General features: G+C 41.0%; 2 protein-coding genes across 3 annotated transcripts in view; one reads left to right on the forward strand and one right to left on the reverse strand.

Annotated features, from left to right (window-relative positions):
* Nucleotides 1-21,997, reverse strand: part of znf711 (zinc finger protein 711) — a 555,809-nt gene that overhangs the window by 21,195 nt on the left and 512,617 nt on the right. The window lies entirely within an intron of this gene.
* Nucleotides 113-21,786, forward strand: rlim (ring finger protein, LIM domain interacting). Its single transcript, XM_079629998.1, has 4 exons — nucleotides 113-274; nucleotides 1,023-1,217; nucleotides 17,382-17,486; nucleotides 17,589-21,786. The coding sequence occupies exons 2-4, from the start codon at nucleotides 1,049-1,051 to the stop codon at nucleotides 19,889-19,891; spliced, it is 2,577 nt and encodes an 858-aa protein (XP_079486124.1). The 5' UTR covers nucleotides 113-274; nucleotides 1,023-1,048; the 3' UTR covers nucleotides 19,892-21,786.

Consider the following 21,997-nt stretch of genomic DNA (forward strand, 5'->3'; position numbering starts at 1 on the left):
GTACAGTGATTTATAGAGTTGTTCTTAGGCTTGGCACAAACGCTACTTCCTACAACATGATGTTGACATAACGTGAGTTTCTATTTCAGCGTTAAATAAGGACTTTTAAGTTGTATTACGTTTTCGCACTATTCCGCACACCGGAAGTAGATTCATGCCGAAGAGACGCTTGAGAAAATGTACTCCTGAATAGCTGTCAAGAATAACACTTATAAACATCTACAAGGCAGATAAGGGAACTGTTACTAGATAAGGCTTCGACGAGTTCATTGAGGTATTCTTCTGTGTTCTTGTTTATTTCACCAGTCAGTTATTGTGGTCGTCGAAATGACGGAGAGCTCGCTGGCTGTTTTTATCTCATAGCCGTGCTAACATTAGCTTCTCTTTAGCTTAGCATGAACAAGAGAGCCGCTTCTCCATAGGCTTCGCGAGCTAACTTGAGCCCAGCTTGAGCTCATGCTATAGCTAACATTAGCCTTCACCCGTTCCCCCAGTTCATGGTTGCGAGAGGTTTGTCGTCACACATTACGAAATATACCGTAGCTATAATATTAGTGATATTAGTCCACTTAATGGACGCGCTTCCATTGGTAAAGCATTCATTGTGATAATTGTATGTACCGTCGAGGACATACGCAAGTTAAAGGTTGTTTTCCTTGAGATTCCCGAGCTTTAGCCTGTTTAGCTCGCTGATGCCATTTTGTTTTCAGTCAGCTCTTTATATCTGAACAGAGAGACTCGAGAGATCACATCCTAACTCACACTATTACGTTTTTTTAAGATTATTCTAGTCACCGAGCACGTTCACGTTATAACCATTTTTATTAGCTACATGTGACATTTAAAAGACACGTATAGTAACTGTGTGGCCATATGATGGTGATGCTATCATATAGTGAAGCCATGATACTGGATGATTGCTATACTCATTTATTGTATAGTCACATACTTCTCATGTTGGGTTGAATTCAATGGTTGTTGGGTCATTATGTGTGTTTTGACTGATTGCCACTGTGTTGTAGTTGGATCTGACATCTGGGTCGCAGTGATGGAGGGTCAGGATAATGCAGATCAGGGCTGCAGTGATCAGTCTGAAACACAACGCCGGAGACAGCTGGACCGTCTGGACAGAGAAGAAGCCTTCTACCGGTTTGTCAACAATCTCAGTGAGGAAGACTATAGGCTCATGAGAGACAACAATCTGCTTGGCACGCCTGGTAAATCATTTGTTTTTTTACTGTGCAAAATAACAACTAATGGCTTCATTGAGATATTTTGGTCATGTAATAGCAGGGTCGTTCCTTGTCAACTCAACCAGAGGTCCTCGGCTCAAACGTTTAATTTAGTTCAAACCTTTTCTGAAGAACGATTTTAAATGCCATTACTGAGAGTAATCCACCATTTTGTAGAGGGGGTCAACATGGCTATTTTCACCTATTATTTAAAGCCAAATTACAGTGGGGAGATAATGACTTTAGAAAGATGACAGCATCATTATTTTGTTATTACACATAGATGGGTAGGTCTGTTAGTAAATTGTTGTCTTTAGCAATATACCAATGGTGACAATTCATAAATGTAGAGATGCATGTTTTTTCCAAAGTTGGTATGCCTTTAACTCAAAGTAATACAAATATCAGTATGGTTTTAGATTCCCGCTCTTAAACTTTTCTTTTGGTGTCTTCATTGTTTTAAGGCTTTATATGGCTCAATCCCAGAGATACTGGGATCTCAATATGGCTTCATGAGTAAACTGTTAAATTGTACACATTTTCAGTGGTCAAAAACCAAATGTGGGTGGCTTTTGTATACAGCTGACTCTTTTTTTTTTTCTTTTAAAGAGGAATGTCGGAAGAACACATAATGTTGAGAAAAATTTTTTATATTGGTCAACCACAAATTTTGGGCACTGAAAATGCGTACAATTCAACAGTTTACTTGTGGAGTTATTTTGGGATCCCATTATCTCTGGGATTTAACCATATAGAGCCTTCAAAATGAAAACACCAAAAGAAAAGTAAAAAAAAACAAATAACCCTGTTTTTATTAATTTTCATAAATCATGTTTTTTTTTATTGTAATTTCCAAGTAATATCAACCAATCTGGAGTTGGGTTGTTTTGATTAAAGCTGCAGTCCGTAACTTTTTACAGTGGTACTGGTGAATTTCCACTGGAAATTTGAGCATGTCTTTGCATCATTACGTCACATCTGTACACATAAAGAAGAGTCTCGGCTAGTCGGCTATATTGCTCATTACGTCACATCTGTACACATAAAGAAGAGTCTCGGCTAGTCGGCTATATTGCTCATTACGTCACATCTGTACACATAAAGAAGAGTCTCGGCTAGTTGGCTATATTGCTCATTACGTCACATCTGTACACATAAAGAAGACAGGGCTCGCAAAATTTCTAAATCGCTGGTAGCCCTTCGGGCAGGCACTCTTCAGATTTTGCTATATATTTGCTATATAGTTAGGGGTGTTCGGGGGCCAATCTGCAATAATTTTCTCGGCGGCCCGAGAACATTTTGATTTCTCTGATCTACATGTGCATTTTAAGATGTTTTGAATGGCAAAAAAATGGACAACAATAGCTTTAAAACTATGTCACACAGCTGATTATTTTTCTCTCCTCATCAGCCATCACACTCTTTTTCTCTTTGTTTTTCTCTTGCCCTGGCTCTTCCCGTCTTAAAGCTGAGCTTTGACTGATAGGCTTTTCTTTTTTGTCTGTCAATGACGAAAGTAAACTTGGGGTCAGCTGATAGGTTGATTTATGAATAATTTTCTCAGACACGTTAATTTACTGAAAGCTACTAGGAAAGCTAGGTAGCCTAACTAAGTTTATTAAATTTATTCACAATATGTACACATTCATTATTGATCTTAATACAGGGCCGTAGACAGGGCTGTATAATCAAATAGGTCCTAAATTTAAGGTTGTTAGGGGGTTCAAATTTTTTATTTTTCTGATATGTGCATTTCAAGACGTTTGAAGGCCAAAAAAAGGATAAGAAATAGCTTTAAAACCATGTCAGCGGGCAGTATTTGTCAATACCTGCTCTCACTTCTTTCCATCACACTTTTTTCTCTGTCTCCTCATCTTGCCCTGTCTCTTCCCCTCCTAAAGCTGAACTTTTTAAATTTACTGAAGGCTACAAATTGTACTATATTAATTCTCAACATGTACACATTCGTTATTAATATTGTGCCTAACAAGATGAAAACGGCTTTGTTAATGTTTCACGTCCCCTCACAATGACAGTAAACGAATTACATGAGTCACGTTATAGGCCTATTTTCAGTTCAAAATGGCGAAATTAGACAAGTAAATTCGTTTGCCTGATAATTTGTCATTTGTTTAACATTCATGACCTAAAAAAAAAAAAAAACAGAAATATTTAGTTTAGCTACTTACATCTTATCGCACTTGACCGTAAACTGAAGCGTCGAGTCGCTCTGCTCAAATTCGCGCTCAGCCGCTTCTGTGAAAATAAATCCCGCCTACTTTGATTTGATTGGTAATCTCTAATATTCTGACATTGACGAGCAGTGACAGACCAATGAGGCTCAGATACACACACACACACACACACACACACACACACACCCTGTCCTCTGTTTCTGACGTGCGCTCTGTTCGGCGCCACTGCGGATTGAAGACGAAGAATGCGCTGAATCTGATTATAACAAGACTGAAGCGAACACTATTTCAGATAGCCCGTCGGGCAGGCCGGTTATGCATTTTGGTTGCCCGACTGGAAAATACAATAGCCCCGGGACGTCGGGCGGGCGATTTTGCGAGCCCTGGAAGAGTCTCGGCTAGTCGGCTATATTGCTCATTACGTCACATCTGTACACCTAAAGAAGAGTCTCGGCTAGTAGGCTATATTGCTCATTACGTCACATCTGTACACATAAAGAAGAGTCTCGGCTAGTCGGCTATATTGCTCATTACGTCACATCTGTACACATAAAGAAGAGTCTCGGCTAGTCGGCTATATTGCTCATTACGTCACATCTGTACACATAAAGAAGAGTCTCGGCTAGTAGGCTATATTGCTCATTACGTCACATCTGTACACATAAAGAAGAGTCTCGGCTAGTAGGCTATATTGCTCATTACGTCACATCTGTACACATAAAGAAGAGTCTCGGCTAGTAGGCTATATTGCTCATTACGTCACATCTGTACACATAAAGAAGAGTCTCGGCTAGTAGGCTATATTGCTCATTACGTCACATCTGTACACATAAAGAAGAGTCTCGGCTAGTCGGCTATATTGCTTATTACGTCACATCTGTACACATAAAGAAGAGTCTCGGCTAGTCGGCTATATTGCTCATTACGTCACATCTGTACACATAAAGAAGAGTCTCGGCTAGTAGGCTATATTGCTCATTACGTCACATCTGTACACATAAAGAAGAGTCTCGGCTAGTCGGCTATATTGCTCATTACGTCACATCTGTACACATAAAGAAGAGTCTCGGCTAGTCGGCTATATTGCTCATTACGTCACATCTGTACACATAAAGAAGAGTCTCGGCTAGTAGGCTATATTGCTCATTACGTCACATCTGTACACATAAAGAAGAGTCTCGGCTAGTAGGCTATATTGCTCATTACGTCACATCTGTACACATAAAGAAGAGTCTCGGCTAGTCGGCTATATTGCTCATTACGTCACATCTGTACACATAAAGAAGAGTCTCGGCTAGTAGGCTATATTGCTCATTACGTCACATCTGTACACATAAAGAAGAGTCTCGGCTAGTAGGCTATATTGCTCATTACGTCACATCTGTACACATAAAGAAGAGTCTCGGCTAGTAGGCTATATTGCTCATTACGTCACATCTGTACACATAAAGAAGAGTCTCGGCTAGTCGGCTATATTGCTCATTACGTCACATCTGTACACATAAAGAAGAGTCTTGGCTAGTCGGCTATATTGCTCATTACGTCACATCTGTACACATAAAGAAGAGTCTCGGCTAGTCGCTATATTGCTCATTACGTCACATCTGTACACATAAAGAAGAGTCTCGGCTAGTAGGCTATATTGCTCATTACGTCACATCTGTACACATAAAGAAGAGTCTCGGCTAGTCGGCTATATTGCTCATTACGTCACATCTGTACACATAAAGAAGAGTCTCGGCTAGTCGGCTATATTGCTCATTACGTCACATCTGTACACATAAAGAAGAGTCTCGGCTAGTAGGCTATATTGCTCATTACGTCACATCTGTACACATAAAGAAGAGTCTCGGCTAGTAGGCTATATTGCTCATTACGTCACATCTGTACACATAAAGAAGAGTCTCGGCTAGTAGGCTATATTGCTCATTACGTCACATCTGTACACATAAAGAAGAGTCTCGGCTAGTAGGCTATATTGCTCATTACGTCACATCTGTACACATAAAGAAGAGTCTCGGCTAGTCGGCTATATTGCTTATTACGTCACATCTGTACACATAAAGAAGAGTCTCGGCTAGTCGGCTATATTGCTCATTACGTCACATCTGTACACATAAAGAAGAGTCTCGGCTAGTAGGCTATATTGCTCATTACGTCACATCTGTACACATAAAGAAGAGTCTCGGCTAGTCGGCTATATTGCTCATTACGTCACATCTGTACACATAAAGAAGAGTCTCGGCTAGTCGGCTATATTGCTCATTACGTCACATCTGTACACATAAAGAAGAGTCTCGGCTAGTAGGCTATATTGCTCATTACGTCACATCTGTACACATAAAGAAGAGTCTCGGCTAGTAGGCTATATTGCTCATTACGTCACATCTGTACACATAAAGAAGAGTCTCGGCTAGTCGGCTATATTGCTCATTACGTCACATCTGTACACATAAAGAAGAGTCTCGGCTAGTAGGCTATATTGCTCATTACGTCACATCTGTACACATAAAGAAGAGTCTTGGCTAGTCGGCTATATTGCTCATTACGTCACATCTGTACACATAAAGAAGAGTCTCGGCTAGTGGCTATATTGCTCATTACGTCACATCTGTACACATAAAGAAGAGTCTCGGCTAGTAGGCTATATTGCTCATTACGTCACATCTGTACACATAAAGAAGAGTCTCGGCTAGTCGGCTATATTGCTCATTACGTCACATCTGTACACCTAAAGAAGAGTCTCGGCTAGTAGGCTATATTGCTCATTACGTCACATCTGTACACATAAAGAAGAGTCTCGGCTAGTCGGCTATATTGCTCATTACATCACATCTGTACACATAAAGAAGAGTCTCGGCTAGTCGGCTATATTGCTCATTACGTCACATCTGTACACATAAAGAAGAGTCTCGGCTAGTCGGCTATATTGCTCATTACGTCACATCTGTACACATAAAGGAGTCTCGGCTAGTAGGCTATATTGCTCATTACGTCACATCTGTACACATAAAGAAGAGTCTCGGCTAGTCGGCTATATTGCTCATTACGTCACATCTGTACACATAAAGAAGAGTCTCGGCTAGTAGGCTATATTGCTCATTACGTCACATCTGTACACATAAAGAAGAGTCTCGGCTAGTAGGCTATATTGCTCATTACGTCACATCTGTACACATAAAGAAGAGTCTCGGCTAGTAGGCTATATTGCTCATTACGTCACATCTGTACACATAAAGAAGAGTCTCGGCTAGTAGGCTATATTGCTCATTACGTCACATCTGTACACATAAAGAAGAGTCTCGGCTAGTAGGCTATATTGCTCATTACGTCACATCTGTACACATAAAGAAGAGTCTCGGCTAGTAGGCTATATTGCTCATTACGTCACATCTGTACACATAAAGAAGAGTCTCGGCTAGTCGGCTATATTGCTCATTACGTCACATCTGTACACATAAAGAAGAGTCTCGGCTAGTCGGCTATATTGCTCATTACGTCACATCTGTACACATAAAAAAGAGTCTCGGCTAGTAGGCTATATTGCTCATTACGTCACATCTGTACACATAAAGAAGAGTCTCGGCTAGTAGGCTATATTGCTCATTACGTCACATCTGTACACATAAAGAAGAGTCTCGGCTAGTGGCTATATTGCTCATTACGTCACATCTGTACACAAAGGAGTCTCGGCTAGTAGGCTATATTGCTCATTACGTCACATCTGTACACATAAAGAAGAGTCTCGGCTAGTCGGCTATATTGCTCATTACGTCACATCTGTACACATAAAGAAGAGTCTCGGCTAGTCGGCTATATTGCTCATTACATCACATCTGTACACATAAAGAAGAGTCTCGGCTAGTCGGCTATATTGCTCATTACGTCACATCTGTACACATAAAGAAGAGTCTCGGCTAGTCGGCTATATTGCTCATTACGTCACATCTGTACACATAAAGAAGAGTCTCGGCTAGTCGGCTGTATTGCTCATTACGTCACATCTGTACACATAAAGAAGAGTCTCGGCTAGTCGGCTATATTGCTCATTACGTCACATCTGTACACATAAAGAAGAGTCTCGGCTAGTCGGCTATATTGCTCATTACGTCACATCTGTACACATAAAGAAGAGTCTCGGCTAGTGGCTATATTGCTCATTACGTCACATCTGTACACACAAAGAAGAGTCTCGGCTAGTGGCTATATTGCTCATTACGTCACATCTGTACACATAAAGAAGAGTCTCGGCTAGTAGGCTATATTGCTCATTACGTCACATCTGTACACACAAAGAAGAGTCTCGGCTAGTAGGCTAGATTGCTCATTACGTCACATCTGTACACATAAAGAAGAGTCTCGGCTAGTAGGCTATATTGCTCATTACGTCACATCTGTACACACAAAGAAGAGTCTCGGCTAGTAGGCTATATTGCTCATTACGTCACATCTGTACACACAAAGAAGAGTCTCGGCTAGTAGGCTATATTGCTCATTACGTCACATCTGTACACACAAAGAAGAGTCTCGGCTAGTAGGCTATATTGCTCATTACGTCACATCTGTACACATAAAGAAGAGTCTCGGCTAGTAGGCTATATTGCTCATTACGTCACATCTGTACACATAAAGAAGAGTCTCGGCTAGTCGGCTATATTGCTCATTACGTCACATCTGTACACATAAAGAAGAGTCTTGGCTAGTCGGCTATATTGCTCATTACGTCACATCTGTACACATAAAGAAGAGTCTCGGCTAGTGGCTATATTGCTCATTACGTCACATCTGTACACACAAAGAAGAGTCTCGGCTAGTGGCTATATTGCTCATTACGTCACATCTGTACACATAAAGAAGAGTCTCGGCTAGTAGGCTATATTGCTCATTACGTCACATCTGTACACATAAAGAAGAGTCTTGGCTAGTCGGCTATATTGCTCATTACGTCACATCTGTACACATAAAGAAGAGTCTCGGCTAGTGGCTATATTGCTCATTACGTCACATCTGTACACATAAAGAAGAGTCTCGGCTAGTAGGCTATATTGCTCATTACGTCACATCTGTACACATAAAGAAGAGTCTCGGCTAGTCGGCTATATTGCTCATTACGTCACATCTGTACACCTAAAGAAGAGTCTCGGCTAGTAGGCTATATTGCTCATTACGTCACATCTGTACACATAAAGAAGAGTCTCGGCTAGTGGCTATATTGCTCATTACGTCACATCTGTACACATAAAGAAGAGTCTCGGCTAGTCGGCTATATTGCTCATTACGTCACATCTGTACACATAAAGAAGAGTCTCGGCTAGTCGGCTATATTGCTCATTACGTCACATCTGTACACATAAAGAAGAGTCTCGGCTAGTCGGCTATATTGCTCATTACGTCACATCTGTACACATAAAGAAGAGTCTCGGCTAGTGGCTATATTGCTCATTACGTCACATCTGTACACACAAAGAAGAGTCTCGGCTAGTGGCTATATTGCTCATTACGTCACATCTGTACACATAAAGAAGAGTCTCGGCTAGTAGGCTATATTGCTCATTACGTCACATCTGTACACACAAAGAAGAGTCTCGGCTAGTAGGCTATATTGCTCATTACGTCACATCTGTACACATAATGAAGAGTCTCGGCTAGTGGCTATATTGCTCATTACGTCACATCTGTACACATAAAGAAGAGTCTCGGCTAGTAGGCTATATTGCTCATTACGTCACATCTGTACACATAAAGAAGAGTCTCGGCTAGTCGGCTATATTGCTCATTACGTCACATCTGTACACATAAAGAAGAGTCTCGGCTAGTAGGCTATATTGCTCATTACGTCACATCTGTACACCTAAAGAAGAGTCTCGGCTAGTAGGCTATATTGCTCATTACGTCACATCTGTACACATAAAGAAGAGTCTCGGCTAGTCGGCTATATTGCTCATTACATCACATCTGTACACATAAAGAAGAGTCTCGGCTAGTCGGCTATATTGCTCATTACGTCACATCTGTACACATAAAGAAGAGTCTCGGCTAGTCGGCTATATTGCTCATTACGTCACATCTGTACACATAAAGGAGTCTCGGCTAGTAGGCTATATTGCTCATTACGTCACATCTGTACACATAAAGAAGAGTCTCGGCTAGTCGGCTATATTGCTCATTACGTCACATCTGTACACATAAAGAAGAGTCTCGGCTAGTAGGCTATATTGCTCATTACGTCACATCTGTACACATAAAGAAGAGTCTCGGCTAGTAGACTATATTGCTCATTACGTCACATCTGTACACATAAAGAAGAGTCTCGGCTAGTAGGCTATATTGCTCATTACGTCACATCTGTACACATAAAGAAGAGTCTCGGCTAGTAGGCTATATTGCTCATTACGTCACATCTGTACACATAAAGAAGAGTCTCGGCTAGTAGGCTATATTGCTCATTACGTCACATCTGTACACATAAAGAAGAGTCTCGGCTAGTAGGCTATATTGCTCATTACGTCACATCTGTACACATAAAGAAGAGTCTCGGCTAGTCGGCTATATTGCTCATTACGTCACATCTGTACACATAAAGAAGAGTCTCGGCTAGTCGGCTATATTGCTCATTACGTCACATCTGTACACATAAAAAAGAGTCTCGGCTAGTAGGCTATATTGCTCATTACGTCACATCTGTACACATAAAGAAGAGTCTCGGCTAGTAGGCTATATTGCTCATTACGTCACATCTGTACACATAAAGAAGAGTCTCGGCTAGTGGCTATATTGCTCATTACGTCACATCTGTACACAAAGGAGTCTCGGCTAGTAGGCTATATTGCTCATTACGTCACATCTGTACACATAAAGAAGAGTCTCGGCTAGTCGGCTATATTGCTCATTACGTCACATCTGTACACATAAAGAAGAGTCTCGGCTAGTCGGCTATATTGCTCATTACGTCACATCTGTACACATAAAGAAGAGTCTCGGCTAGTCGGCTATATTGCTCATTACGTCACATCTGTACACATAAAGAAGAGTCTCGGCTAGTCGGCTATATTGCTCATTACGTCACATCTGTACACATAAAGAAGAGTCTCGGCTAGTCGGCTATATTGCTCATTACGTCACATCTGTACACATAAAGAAGAGTCTCGGCTAGTCGGCTATATTGCTCATTACGTCACATCTGTACACATAAAGAAGAGTCTCGGCTAGTCGGCTATATTGCTCATTACGTCACATCTGTACACATAAAGAAGAGTCTCGGCTAGTGGCTATATTGCTCATTACGTCACATCTGTACACACAAAGAAGAGTCTCGGCTAGTGGCTATATTGCTCATTACGTCACATCTGTACACATAAAGAAGAGTCTCGGCTAGTAGGCTATATTGCTCATTACGTCACATCTGTACACACAAAGAAGAGTCTCGGCTAGTAGGCTATATTGCTCATTACGTCACATCTGTACACATAAAGAAGAGTCTCGGCTAGTAGGCTATATTGCTCATTACGTCACATCTGTACACACAAAGAAGAGTCTCGGCTAGTAGGCTATATTGCTCATTACGTCACATCTGTACACACAAAGAAGAGTCTCGGCTAGTGGCTATATTGCTCATTACGTCACATCTGTACACACAAAGAAGAGTCTCGGCTAGTAGGCTATATTGCTCATTACGTCACATCTGTACACATAAAGAAGAGTCTCGGCTAGTAGGCTATATTGCTCATTACGTCACATCTGTACACATAAAGAAGAGTCTCGGCTAGTCGGCTATATTGCTCATTACGTCACATCTGTACACATAAAGAAGAGTCTCGGCTAGTGGCTATATTGCTCATTACGTCACATCTGTACACATAAAGAAGAGTCTCTTTTTTTTATTTTATTTTTTTTATAAAGAAGAGTATCGGCTAGTAGGCTATATTGCTCATTACGTCACATCTGTACACATAAAGAAGAGTCTCGGCTAGTAGGCTATATTGCTCATTACGTCACATCTGTACACACAAAGAAGAGTCTCGGCTAGTAGGCTATATTGCTCATTACGTCACATCTGTACACATAAAGAAGAGTCTCGGCTAGTAGGCTATATTGCTCATTACGTCACATCTGTACACATAAAGAAGAGTATCGGCTAGTAGACTATATTGCTCATTACGTCACATCTGTACACAAAGGAGTCTCGGCTAGTGGGCTATATTGCTCATTACGTCACATCTGTACACATAAAGAAGAGTCCCGGCTAGCAGGCTATATTGCTCATTACGTCACATCTGTACACAAAGGAGTCTCGGCTAGTGGGCTATATTGCTCATTACGTCACATCTGTACACATAAAGAAGAGTCTCGGCTAGTAGGCTATATTGCTCATTACGTCACATCTGTACACATAAAGAAGAGTCTCGGCTAGTCGGCTATATTGCTCATTACATCACATCTGTACACAAAGGAGTCTCGGCTAGTGGGCTATATTGCTCATTACGTCACATCTGTACACATAAAGAAGAGTCTCGGCTAGTCGGCTATATTGCTCATTACGTCACATCTGTACACATAAAGAAGAGTCTCGGCTAGTGGCTATATTGCTCATTACGTCACATCTCTACACATAAAGAAGAGTCTCGGCTAGTAGGCTATATTGCTCATTACGTCACATCTGTACACATAAAGAAGAGTCTCGGCTAGTGGCTATATTGCTCATTACGTCACATCTGTACACATAAAGAAGAGTCTCGGCTAGTTGGCTATATTGCTCATTACGTCACATCTGTACACATAAAGCAGGGTTCCCGCGGGGTCTAAAAAAGTCTTAAAAAGTCAAAAATTCTGAACTTTAAATTTAAGGCCTTAAAACGTCTTAAAAACGGCCAGATTTTCATCCGAGGTCTTAAATTTAATTTAGTCAGGTCTTAAAAAGGTTTTACCCTCGTTCATTTCCTGAAATGCTGGCCACAGAAAGTTATTACAAAATAGCAAAAAAGTATCGAGTCGTAGCCTACAAAGCGGAGCTCTACAGGGTCTCCAACACGTCGCTCGCGAGCTACCAGCAGCTCGTGCCCTGATTGGCGGTAGCTCGCCAAGAGGCCGTTCACATATTGCGTCTTTTGCACGCTCAAGTTCGTTATTTCAAATTTAGGTGCGCGGCAAGCGCACTCGTATTAGAAACAATGCGGCCGTTTTTTTTCCAGGCGGAGCGAGATAAAAAAAAAAAGCTCAACTTTTCAGAATTCTGCAAGCGCACCGCAGGTCGTGTGACAAGAACCAACCAATCCGCTTCACCCTTTCCGTAACTACATTGAAAGCTCAGTCAACATGAAGGATGGGGGTGCACCCAAACACTGCAGGTGTTTTTCTCTTCCCCGTAGATAAATAATGGCTACAGCAAGCGTTTATCAGTGGTGGAAATCCATTAGCTAGCTACTAAAACTTCTTTGTCGTTGTGGAGAGTGCAGTGCATGGTTGCATAGCAACGACAGACGCAACGGAAAAATCGGACCAAATAGTCCATGTTAGAGAGGAAGCCTTTCGTTTAGGAACGAGCTCCTCGGTTTGTCCTGGCTGGTTCTTCTCCTGCCTGGAAACTCCCGGTTCTGTCAGCCTTATATATATAAAATAAAATACTGCCATTTCACCCCCTGTAATCTGGCTCCAAATCTCAGGTGAAAATTGTCCCTTTGACCGCCCTCTACAAAATAGTGGATTACTCAATATATATTTATCCACGGCATTTGATATTTTGGCTTTCATCACTATTTATATAATCAAAATCCAACATTTCAGCCGGGTAAGTTTACTAAATTTGGTTGATTTGACACGGGATGTTTATCATTTATTTCAAAATAAATTATTTTGGATTTTAAATTGAACGAAATTTAAGCTTTCAATATTCTTGATGTGGTCTAAACACCTAAACCGCGTAAAGGATCATATTAATTGAGTGCAGCAGAAACTGTAGCTAGTTCCTGTTGTCTTTCAGTCAGTGGCTTATAGGAGCAAATATACAGACTACATGAGATGTTAGAGTAATTGCCACTGACATTTATTGTTTCCTTTCAATATTTAAGTGTTACTGATGTATGAAGTGCAACCTCTTTGCCTTAGCCACACATTTCATTTTACTGAGTAACAATGTGGTTTTCCTGCATCCAGTTTTATATTTATCTCTCTCATGAGACTTGCAGAATTCAGTGGTAGTTAGTATACGGTAGAAGTTCATAGATGAATTGAGCACTTTTACACTTTTTTTACTAACATTCAACATGGTCGGACAAAACAGTTAATTCTCAAATCAAAATGATAATTATTTCACTACTTTAATGTTTTTATTTAGTTTTTGTGAAAGATCAAAGGAGACATTTTACAGAATGTCAGTGTTGGTCTTTTCCCCCTGCTATATAGAGACTGTTTCTTTTAATGTCATTTTGAAGGGGTCACCAAAGTAGCCCATGCTAGGGCTGGGGGATACAGCGATTATAATTTATATCTCAATATTTGTTTGCTCTTTATTTTACAGTGTACTTACCTGAGAAAATAATGGTAATAGAAGGTAACTACATGGGTTAGGTTGAGGGGTAGGTAAGGTTCAGGGTTAGTACCTAGTAATTACCCAGTTATTGAAATTACTATAATAAGTACATAGTATGCATTAGGGCTGCACAATTAATCACACTTAAATCGAGTTGGCTTATCACGATTTTGAAATCGCGAAGGCTACAAATTATTTTTTTGTATGCGCAGCTAGGGCTGGGCGATAAAACGATAACGATAATTATCGCGATATAATTTTTCTCGATAAAACGATATCAAGAGTTCGATAAATGTTCGATAATGTTTTTGCGCCAAAAGCGGAATGAATCTCATTTGAACCGCGCGCGCCACACGGACCGTTTATCCGCTCGGCTCAAAGTCCAAACGGCATCGCGAGCCGCGAGCTCACTCGAGCAGACGCGTTTACTCTGATCGCTCTCGGACACGAGATCCAGTGAGAGCGCTTGAATTCAGCGAGGAACACAAATGTCTCAGTGATTTAAACCAGTTTAAAGGCAGATGAAACGGCGCTGACGAACAGGAGAAGCACTGTGCGCAACGATACAGTCAGAAGCTTCTCCGTCGACACATTCCCATCATTTAACACGGATTTACTGTAACGTTAGCCTAGTAATATTAACTGCACCATGAAATGTGGGATATATATATATTGAATTGTATAATATTATTAATGTAGACGATGTATTAAAGGACTAATGGAATATAATTACAGTTTTTAATAATGTATTTAGGCTACTGGTTTTCATAAATACCATAGAAACGTCACAATATGTGACGTTTCTCACATAGAAACCATAAAGTTACAATAGAAACCATAGTTACATTTTATCTGTGGTTATCATGATCTAAATGCATGATGCTGGATGACCAATGGTTAATTTTAATACAACTAAAGAATATTACATTTTACCAAATAAAAATAATGTTATTACTTCTTTTTTTTTTTAACAGATGTTACTGTTTTTGTTAAAGGTCCCATGACATGGGGTTATTATATTATTTTATAATGTTTCCTGGGTTGCCCTTATAATGTTAGTATGTTTTTTAGATAAAAAAAAGTCATAATTTAGAAACAAAAGGCATTTTTCCTAGCCCAGTTTTAGCCTCTGATTTGAACGCTCTGTTTGAAGGGTAACCGGCCACTGCTGTGATTGGCTGACATGCTTGCATATGAAATAGCTACTTATTACATGTGAAACTCTCTCGAATACTTTTACTACAGTTATTATACGTTTTTACTATTACAGCTATCGAGATTAACAAATCGTCAAAAGTTTTTAAAGTATTTAGATCTATTCCCATCACATAAAATGTTGCCGTGATGAGCATTGCGCAAGCAGATGACAGTCTGTTGTTGATCGCGAGAATGAAGATCTTATCATTGCAACGCAGTTTCTGCACTCTCTCTGCTTTCACCAATGCAAACACGAGGATGTAAATACAGTAAGAGCGATCATGTGCAGTGTAACGTGCGTCATTGATTTCATAACGAGTTTGGCTAGTGTCCAGATAAACTCGATCGCGCTGTGTCCATGAGAAAATGAGCTAGGAAGTATAGGAACGCGTGCGCGCGATTCCTACAAAGATTGTTCTTTGATCGCTTTCTGTATATAATTTATTCACAATTTAAATACGATTATTTTCATCCTACTAAAAGAAACGATGTGAAGTTTATATTTTAGTCACTGGCTTGACTTACTGAGGCATAAACAGCTGTATTGAACGATTTGAGAGAAAGATTACCTGTCTGAACTTGAACAATTACACATCAGAAAGTGTTGCTTGGTAGCTCGATCGATTTATTTTCAGACGTTCGTCGAAGCCACCTCTATGACCCAAGTTGAGGAAACAGTCATTGGTGAAATGTTTGCCGCAGACATGCAAAACTTTGGGGAGTTGTGTCGGCGCATTTCCAGAGAAAATGAAATGAATCCACTGGTTCTTCTGGGGCTTGGATGAAGGAACTAAAAAAAGGCTTCGGTGTTCATTTGTACATCCAATTATTGAGCAATTATTATGCTTCACTCGCTCAAAAGCCATGATATCTCCCGTGGACAAACTAAAATCGCGCGCACGCGTTCCTACTTTCTAGCTCATTTTCTCATGCGGGAAATATTCTCTGGGCGGGCAAAGCAGAGAAAGGGGAGGTAACATTTCCTCCGTATGACGTCATACGGAGGAGATTCAAGATCAGCCCGATTGAGCTTCCACTTTCTCAAAGGCAGAGAAAGATAGCAAAAGCTCGATTTACACCGATTGAAATTTCTAGAAATTTGGGGACCATATAAAGGCTAGGGGAACTCATATTAATGTTAAAAAAACTCAAAAAGTGAAAATTTCATGTCATGGGACCTTTAATGAAGATAAATTGTATATATAGTAAATCTGCATCCTAACTCAAGCTAATACTACTGCGCATAAAATAATCACAGCCTTTGCCAAATCGCGTGTGGTTTCATTGTGATTAGTTGTGCACATGGGGAACACTGAAGTGTAAAATAAAGTGCTACCCAATATTTTCCAACATTTTGAAGATGTTATTTGACGTATATATCAATGTATTTGCATTTGCTCTCGAAAAAAAGAAAGAAATCTGAATAGAACAGCTGTTGTTACAAAGGACATAGTCGAACTTAAACACCTGATTGACCATTTTGTGACGCTTAACAGACATCTTTGTGATTGGCTATAATGTAAAACGCATTGTAAATATAAACCTTTGATGCTCTTCACAAAACGCTTTACACAAATATGCAAGGGAGCGTCTATAAGCAGCGCCTTTCTGCCGTCACTCGAAGAACAAGGCAAGTGAAATTGGCTTACTGTCTTTATAAGCTAATATACACAATATTCCATAATTTTGTATCGTCAGCAAAAAAATGGTGATATTGTTAATATTTGACGTATTGCCCAGCCCTAGTCTACTCTGTACTGTGTGCTGTTAGAAATCTTCTAAATCCATTCGGTTGCTAGCTGAGGAACAGACCGAAGTTCCTTATATTATAGTCATTATACACAGAAAATCTCAATCTTATACACAGACAATTACATTGTCACTCATCTTACTCGCATGTAAACATATTCAAACCTGGGGTTATTTAGAGAGCCTTTTGTTGAATGACCATTTGGAATTTCCTCTCAGTGCAAGAAGGGTTGTCAGTGTTTTTTAACCTTTTTCTCCAAAGAACAAGACTGTTTTAAATGTTCATAGCTTTTGAAAGTTGGTTGTTTTTAAGAGGTCTTAATGGAAAAACATTGCAAAATTGCATGTATGAAATTGTATGGAATGGACAACAGTAATCAATACATTTCATTGGTCTTATTGACTTTTCCTAGGTTACATAACCCTGCAAAATACCCACTTTTTCAATGTTTCGTAATTCTAATTAATATGTTTCTTGGTTAGGTGAAATTACTGCAGATGAACTGTTGAGCCGCCTTCGGCAGGTCAAGGATGGCCCTGAGTCGCCCAGCAATGGCACCACTGAGGAAAGAAGGGAGGGGCCTGGTGGTAAGTCAACTAAATTGTCCTGTTAGTATATAAAATCCATATCCATCCTGGTGACTTTACTTGTGATTTTGCCCTGTTTTGATAATTTCTTGTTAATCTCAGCAACAGAGGTGGAGGGCACTGAAGAAAACCCCAGCGGTGAGACCCTTCTTGACTGGCTCAACACAGTACGACAGACGGGGAATACAACAAGGAGCGGTTACCGGGGTAACCAGTCATGGCGGGCTGTGAGCCAAACCAATCCCAACAGTGGTGATTTCCGTTTCAGCTTGGAGATCAATGTCAATCGCAACATAGCTGAACAGCAAACGCAGACAGAAAGGCTGGAAGGGGGCCAGGAAAGAGCAGATGGCCCTGTGTCTGAGCCGGAGAGTCTTATGGAGACTGAGGTGGTTGAGGAACCAGTGGTAGATGAGCTGGCTGTTATAGTAGAACCAGAGCTGGCAGTTCCCAGCAGCATGTCTCTAAACGGGGAAGTTAATGCACCAGACCCACCAACTTTAGCTCCCCCAACTTTAGCTCCCCCAACCTTAGCTCCCCCAACCTTAGCTCCCCCAACCTTAGCTCCCCCAACCTTAGCTCCCCCAACCTTAGCTCCCCCAACCTTAGCTCCCCCAACCTTAGCTCCCCCAACCTTAGCTCCCCCAACCTTAGCTCCCCCAACCTTAGCTCCCCCAACCTTAGCTCCCCCAACCGTAGTTCCCCCAACCGTAGTCCCCCCAACCGTAGTCCCCCCAACCGTAGTCCCTCCAACCGTAGTCCCCCCAACCGTAGTCCCCCCAACCGTAGTCCCCCCAACCGTAGTCCCCCCAACCGTAGTCCCCCCAACCGTAGTCCCCCCAACCGTAGTCCCCCCAACCGTAGTCCCCCCAACCGTAGTCCCCCCAACCGTAGTCCCCCCTACCGTAGTCCCCCCTACCATAGTCCCCCCTACCATAGTCCCCCCTACCATAGTCCCCCCAACCATAGTCCCTCCAAGCATAGTTCCCCCAACCGTAACTCCCCCAACCTTGCCTCCTCCAACCTTAGTTCCCCCAACCTTAGCTCCCCCAACCTTAGCTCCTCCAACCTTGGCTCCTCCAACTTTGGCTCCTCCAACTTTAGCTCCCCCAACTTTGGCTCCCCCAACCTTGGCTCCCCCAACCTCACCTCCTCCAACCTCACCTCCTCCAACCTTGCCTCCCCCAACCTTGCCTACAGTGGAGCAACCACGTAGGGGTCAAATAAGGGCTCGCAGTAGAAGCCCCGAGCAGCGACGGACAAGGGCTCGTACTGCAAGAGGACGTTCACCGCTCAACCTTGAAAGATTGGATGGACTTCCACCTACTCAGCATGGCATACCTTCTCGCCATCCTGAGATTCTGCCTGAGCCTCAGGTAGAGGGAAGCTCAAGGACTCGGCAATTGTTTTTGTCTAGGCAAAGCACCGTGGATATGGATACTCAAGAATTGGGAGCAGCACCTGAGTTACCTGGAACACCACAGGAAAGAGAGACAAATGCTGGGGAAGCAGGAGCCTCAGGTCGTCGTCCTCCAACCATAATGCTGGACTTGCAGGTACGTAGGGTGCGTCCCGGAGAGTACCGCCAGAGAGACAGCATTGCTAACCGTACAAGGTCTCGTTCTCAGACCTCCAATAACACTTTATTATATGAGACCGAGCGCGGGGGTTTCCGTCGGACTTTCTCCCGCTCTGAGCGGGCTGGAGTGAGAACATACGTCAGCACTATCCGCATTCCCATTCGGAGGATCTCAGATGCTGGACTTGGTGAAGCCACTTCTTTGGCTCTGCAGTCTATGATTCGTCAAATCATGACTGGCTTCGGTGAACTTAGCTACTTTATGGACTCTGACTATCCAGACTCGAACCGTGAAGACAGCCCACCAGCAGACCTTACTGATGCACTGGGTAACCCTGATGCTTCTACAGAAACTGCTGCAAGTGAAGCGGATTCCCATCTTCCTGGGCATGGAGTCTCGAACCAGGGTGGTTTAGAGGCACGGACAGAGGAAAGGGAAGTGGAAGGTGGACTTCCCGGTGCTGCTGGTCCTCGGGAGAACCGAGGCAGACAACGAGCTCCCATCAGCCTGGATGAAACTGGGTCTCTGCCCTTTCTGCGACTTGCGCACTTCTTCTTGCTCAACGAGGAAGATGATGACCAGCCCAGAGGTCTCACCAAAGAGCAAATTGACAACCTATCCATGCGAAACTTTGGTGAAAGCGATGCACTCAAAACCTGCAGTGTCTGCATTACAGAGTATGCTGAAGGCAACAAATTGCGAAAGCTGCCCTGCTCTCACGAGTACCATGTGCACTGTATCGACCGCTGGCTTTCAGAGAACTCAACCTGCCCTATTTGCCGCAGAGCGGTTCTTGTTTCCACCAACCGCGAGAGTGTCGTCTAGCCAGAATTGGTTTTGTGGCACTCTCAACAGGTTCCATGTCTCTTTTCCTCTCTTCCTTTTACATTTATTACTTAGTCATGTGAGGACTCTAACTGAGATTTTTCCATACATCCTATATGAAGTCATTAAGTTTTATCAGATTTGCTGGTGCCAAGATTTTTCCCCACGAACTATACATCAGTGTATTTTGACCCATCTTACAATAAATATTGGTGCAAGACACAACCGATCAAGACCGTGCTGCAATCCCTAATCTTTTACATAAGTTGAAGAGCAACATTTGACAAAATCATAGGATAAGGGGCAATGTAGAAATACCTTTGAGTGGTACATATACTTTTGTACTAAAAAGAGAGATTTGAGTTGAACTTTTAAGCAAGTATTATCAGATCATTACAAAGATTGTGTTTTAATAAAAGTTAATGATTTGATAATATTGTAGAGCATCGGGAATTGCATTAAGGATCAATTACGGTGCAATCTGCTCAGCATCCACAAATACATTTCAATTGAAAAAAATACATTGAAACTGTCACACTGTGCTGCATCTGAACTTATTTTGGTTTCATACAGTGTTGGTTGCGTGTTGGTATGAAAGCATAGTATGTGTTGTACCAATTGCACCATTATCATAAATGATTAAATGCAGATAAATAGTAGGATATTCATGGAGTAGGTCTTAATGAATTTGTCATCCTGTATAGAATAGATTTTGATTTGGCATTTGAAAGTGTTCTGCAATCCTGGTTTTGAAAACCATATGCTCAGACACTTTTTTTTGTTTTTTTTTGACAAACAAAAAAGGCTGTAAATATGCTATGTTGACGCATCAGGTTGTATTTCCGCCTGTCTTCCCAAATGACAATAATGCATCAGTTAGCTGACTCAAACATGTTTCATATATCTTAAGAAATAAACTTGGCTGCATATAGGCAATGTTGTGCAATGCTAATAAGGAAAATGTAAAGGAAGTTTTGACAAATTGACTTGTATGTTGTAGTCTGTAAATATTAACATTTAAAATGAAGACTTAAATGGAAGTTTTTCTAACAGTTCTGTACATTGAGAATAGCACCATTTATCTTACTCTGAGGAGGAAATTATTTTTCTCATTATGTAATGGTTGGTTCATATGGGAGCTAAGGTTCTTTATTCCCATGCGAGTAAAAAAGTGCAGTGTTATTTAGAAACAATAGATGAAATCTGTTTCCTTTGTTTCTGTTTTGACTTGGAAGAATAACCCCCAAGCAAAATGTTCTCAACCATGAGTTACATTAACATTTCATGAATTGTAAGTAAGCCAACCATTGTTAAAATGCATTCAGTTCCGAGGTCATGTATTATAAGAGCGAGTTACTCAATAGAATTTCTTAATTTTGTCAGCATATTTATAGGTTATATTTTGAGTCAATATTTTGACTAGCTTCCAGTTTGCTGTGTTTGAAATGAATAAAATGATTTCCTCACCTGACCATTTCTCTGTGGCCTCACCAGTGTCCTATCATGTTAAGTGCTGCTGTGGAATAAAGAAATGTAAAGTCAATCATACAGCCCTGCTATCAAGGAATCCAATTTAGCAATACTATCCCTTGAACATCTCAAAAACGTGATGCTGTGAAAATAAATAAATAAATATATATATACACACACACACGTATATATTCTGGATATGTTTTCATGTTCTGGTTTGTATTTTAATGAATAATTATGATATTCCAGAAATGTTCAATATTATTTTGAGTTAAATTTGGATTATTTTGGTGACATTTGCTTGTAACCACACCAGTGCTTACTGCACAGATGTTGCACACTTTCTGCTACAACGTAATGATCGGTTTGTTCTGGCTTCATCAAGCCATAATGTTATTTGTATATTACAATAAAAAGTGTACAGCAACAAGACTGGTTTGTTGTTTAGAAATAGTGTGATTTTTTTAAAAACTATGCTAATTATTTTTGTTAACTTAATATGGCATGACTGCATTATTTTACCTTTTCAAACAGACACAACAAGACATCACAATATCACCATTTCAAAAACCCAATTCACACATTACATCTGAGATGCACAGTGTCTTTCCAGTATAGTCATATCATCCGATACAA

The sequence above is a fragment of the Phoxinus phoxinus genome (genome assembly GCF_949152265.1).
Source record: "Phoxinus phoxinus genome assembly, chromosome: 12".
Classification (NCBI taxonomy): Eukaryota; Metazoa; Chordata; class Actinopteri; order Cypriniformes; family Leuciscidae; genus Phoxinus; species Phoxinus phoxinus.

Bases quoted from the DNA above. Each gene is read 5' to 3' on its own strand.
- rlim (XM_079629998.1), top strand. From the start codon at position 1,049: ATGGAGGGTCAGGATAATGCAGATCAGGGCTGCAGTGATCAGTCTGAA. The intron at 1,218-17,381 runs GTAAATCATTTG...TTTCTTGGTTAG, and splicing joins CAATCTGCTTGGCACGCCTG to GTGAAATTACTGCAGATGAA. The intron at 17,487-17,588 runs GTAAGTCAACTA...TGTTAATCTCAG, and splicing joins AAGAAGGGAGGGGCCTGGTG to CAACAGAGGTGGAGGGCACT.